Raw genomic sequence first — 3,728 nt, 5'->3', positions numbered from 1 at the left:
TCCTGTCGCTCTTTGTTGTTTGGGGCGTTGTTGCCTTCCAGCCCTCTTGGTTCCTTTTTTCAGCGTTGGTTCTTCTTGATCTTCTTTTGGTTATTCAAAGCTATGTTTTTCTGGCAACGCTGTTCTTCTAGGTCGTGGTTTTGCTTGGTGGGCATTTCACAGCAGCGATGAGAGTTTGAACTGTCTCTTGAGGGTAGTCATGGGTGATTCATCTCTTGAACGTCGTTGGTGGTTGCCATTGAGCGAGTGAGCACCATGCAACTTTTTGTCCAGGAGGTGATGGTATGGCTTACAAATCGTAGATTCCCACAGACGGTGCGAACTGATGATGCCAAAAAAACAAGTAAGTCAACGGTCCTACATGCTCTAACAAAACTGCACAAAAAAAGAGAAACCTTACAAAGAGACGGTGTGGTGCCGGCCAAATACCTCCGAAGGTCAAGTTAGAACTTCTCACAACTCTAGAGTGCCAGATAGGGTGAATTATGTGTACCTTGGTTTGTGAGGGTATAGCTTTTATAGTAGTAAAGGGTTGACATCTCTTCTTGGGTTAGAAGTCTTTTCCTTTTAGGAATTTCTTATAAGGCAATTGCAGAATCTTTTCCTTTAAGAGACTAACTATAGCGTGGGGTAAAGACATTTCCTTATATACACATGCGTGGTGGCAAGTCAAGTTATGCCAAAACTTCAGTCTCGTGTATCTCTTCACTTAGTGACGCCAGCTTTCCATCTTCCACCAGTTGACCTTTGTAGACATCATACTGTTGTATTGCCAATGAATCCGTCGGGCCTATTAGAAGGGTCACTTTATACCTTTGCAAGAGTGAATATTACTATTACAATTTTACCCATATCAGTATATATATATATATATATTCAAGTAAAATGTCAAGGTCCCATTAAAAAAAAATGAAAATGTCAAGGAAGAGAAGAAAAATAACATGTTAATCACTCTCTCATTAAAATAATGCATTTTTTTTTTTTCTCAAAAAAAAAAAAAATGCTAATAGTTGGGACTTTACCGGCCGTACCTAACCACTCAGGACCCACCCTCTACTCATTTTTCTCCACCATTCAATCTCCAAGACTGAAAGAGCTCACTGCACTTGAGAGCCTTCTGGAACCCAAAATCCTAACCCTAGATGCGCTCCAATCAACACCTTTCCGGACCACCCATCCATGGCGGACCTCCCATCTGAGTTACTCACCTACATACTCTGCCGAGAACCAGTCAAAACCCTCATCAAGCTCCGCTCCATATCAAAGTCATGGCTGACTCTAATCGACAGCCATACTTCATCCGCCTCCACCTCCGCTACTCCATCGCCACCGCCTCGAACGTCACCGTCATCCTCCGCAAGGAATCGGATCTCTACTCCGTAAGCCTCGAGTCCCTAAACGCCGCCGTCGAGCTCGCCCACCCTCTCATGTGCTACAGCAATCGGATTCGCGTCCTCGGCTCCGCCAACGGCTTGCTCTGCATCACGAACGTCGCCGAAGACATCGCTTTCTGGAACCTTCGATCAAGAAGCACAAGGTGTTGCCGTTTTTGCCGGTCGATCGGCCCTGCGATCACGGGATGAGCATGTGCGGCGCACGTGCGTACGGGTTCGGGTACGACTCTGCGCACGACGACTACAAGCTGGTGAGGATTTCGCAGTTCGTTGACTTGGAAAGCGAAGGCTTTGCTTCGGAGGTCAAGGTTTTCAGCTTGAGAGCGAACGAGTGGAGAAGGGTTGAGGAAATGAATTACGTTCTGTGTTACATGAAGAAAAACGGGACGCTTGCTTGTGGAGCTTTGCATTGGGTTGTGACCAAGAAGTTCAAACTCGACGAGGTTGATCAGATCGTTTCGTTCGACTTGACGGATGAGAATTTCCGCGAATTACCTCTGCCCAAGTGTTTGGAAGATCAGAGGGTTCAGATTGAGGTTGGGGCTTTAGGGGACTGTGTGTCCGTGACCGCGGATTATCATGACGTTCGCGTTGACGTTTGGGTGATGAAAGAGTACAGAGTGAAAGAGTCTTGGTTTATGTTGTTTAGTATTGCTCGAACTGAAGTGATTGGATCGTTTAAGTATTTGAGGCCGTTGGCTTATTCGAAGAGCGGCAAGGAGGTCTTGTTGGTGGTGGATAATCAGAGGCTTGTGTGGTATGATTTGAGGAAGAAAAGGGTCAAGAATGTGAAGATTTTGGGTATGCCGGATTTGTTTGAGGCCGAGATTTGTCTTGGAACCCTCGTTCCGGTTGAGGCTAGTAGAAGAGGGTATGGGAAGAAGCACAATTTGGGTGAGGAGAATCATAAAAAGAAGAGGTAAATTTACATGGGTTTTATTTTTCTAGCGTTGATTTTGTGAAGGATAAGTTGGTTTTGGTTCAATCAGAGTAGTTGTGTTTGTAATTCGGTTCACAATTTAATTGTTAGGCGATCTTAATTATCCTACCCTGTAGCAATTGATTCTATAATCTGGTATGCACTTTCAAGTGACTTTTAGTGCCTCATGTAATTGTCCTTGTTTTATTCTTAGGGATGATTTCTTGTCGGAGGGTTTCAAGTTGGTGTTATAATCAAACAGGATGATGAAACAAAAGCATGAAAAAGAGGTAATTTAGTGAATTTAACTTGTAATTTCCCTTTTGAAGCTTTCTATAGTGACTTCTTTTGGTCACTTGTTTAAAAAAGAAAAAGAAAAAAAGAGCGACTTCTTTTGGTATTAGAATTAGTTGCGTTGCTCAGATTAACTATATCGGCGTTCGGCAATCTACATGTACAAGTTGAGGCAGAATTTGATGAATTAAGTTTTTACCCATTTTCACCTAAAAAAAAAAAGTGCCATCTCTTTTATTCGACATTAATGTCTTGTGAGCCACTTATCTCGGTGCCTTTGTTTTTCTCAGTGTGGAAAGTGAAGGAGAGAGTTTACTTTAGAGTGTTTGAGAATGCTTGAAGATTGAAGGAAGTATAATTAACATGATATGTATCATCTTTCAAAACTTTTTCCAGATTTTTGTGATATAATGTCCACTTATCTTCAAAACCTGGTAAAGACCCTTCTGTAAAATGTTGTGAGCGGTGAGCGTAATATACTTATTACGAGATTATGTTATGTAAGAAATTATGTTTGTATCCTCATTAAATTTGCAAGTTTTATGTAATACCTGTTGATTTTGATGCACAAATTTACTTAAAGAGACTGAAATTGGATATTTGAACTACTTTTGTACTTTGTGCTGTGCATAGATTTTAGAAAAGTGTGCATTTATTTGATTTATTTTGCTGGGTTTCTTATCGATGGATCATGAGTGTCGTAGCACTATCTGCTATAAATATGTGATTTCTAAGTCTAATTTTAATTATTCCTCGTTTAGTGGTCTTTAATTATTGCGTGTGCTAGGTGGAGGGTAAGGTCATGTTCAAGACCCCTAGAGTGTGTGTAATTTACCAATGAAAAAAATTCCATTTATATGCATATACTATTTTCTGCATTGCCAAATTTTCATTCTGGTTCCCAACTCTTATTTTCAGACCTGTAAGAGCATCCGCCAAAGTCTTGCATAATAGAAAAAGACACCAATTTTACACATTTTGTCTCAAAAATGTTCCACATTAGTGCTTCTAAGAGCATTAGCATTGGAAAATGCTAATGCTACTCTATTTTACCATTCCAAAACCTCACTTTATCATTATACCATCCAATTTTACAATATCTCCTACATCCCAAAACTCTA

At 40.9% G+C, this 3,728-nt stretch overlaps 1 protein-coding gene across 1 annotated transcript; it reads left to right on the top strand.

Annotated features, from left to right (window-relative positions):
* Positions 1-1,042: 1,042 nt before the first annotated feature.
* On the top strand, positions 1,043-3,271 carry LOC111983213 (F-box protein CPR1). The gene is given in 5 exon segments (XM_024014881.2): positions 1,043-1,285; positions 1,288-1,512; positions 1,515-2,313; positions 2,528-2,603; positions 2,898-3,271. Coding segments are annotated over 4 exon segments (1,170 nt in total). The 5' UTR covers positions 1,043-1,179; the 3' UTR covers positions 2,568-2,603; positions 2,898-3,271.
* Positions 3,272-3,728: the final 457 nt, after the last annotated feature.

The sequence above is a fragment of the Quercus suber genome, unplaced genomic scaffold, assembly GCF_002906115.3.
Source record: "Quercus suber isolate HL8 unplaced genomic scaffold, Cork oak 2.0 scaffold_130, whole genome shotgun sequence".
Lineage (NCBI taxonomy): Eukaryota > Viridiplantae > Streptophyta > Magnoliopsida > Fagales > Fagaceae > Quercus > Quercus suber.
The sequence above is the reverse complement of the archived record's forward strand: the minus strand, read 5'-3'. Positions and strand labels throughout refer to the sequence as shown.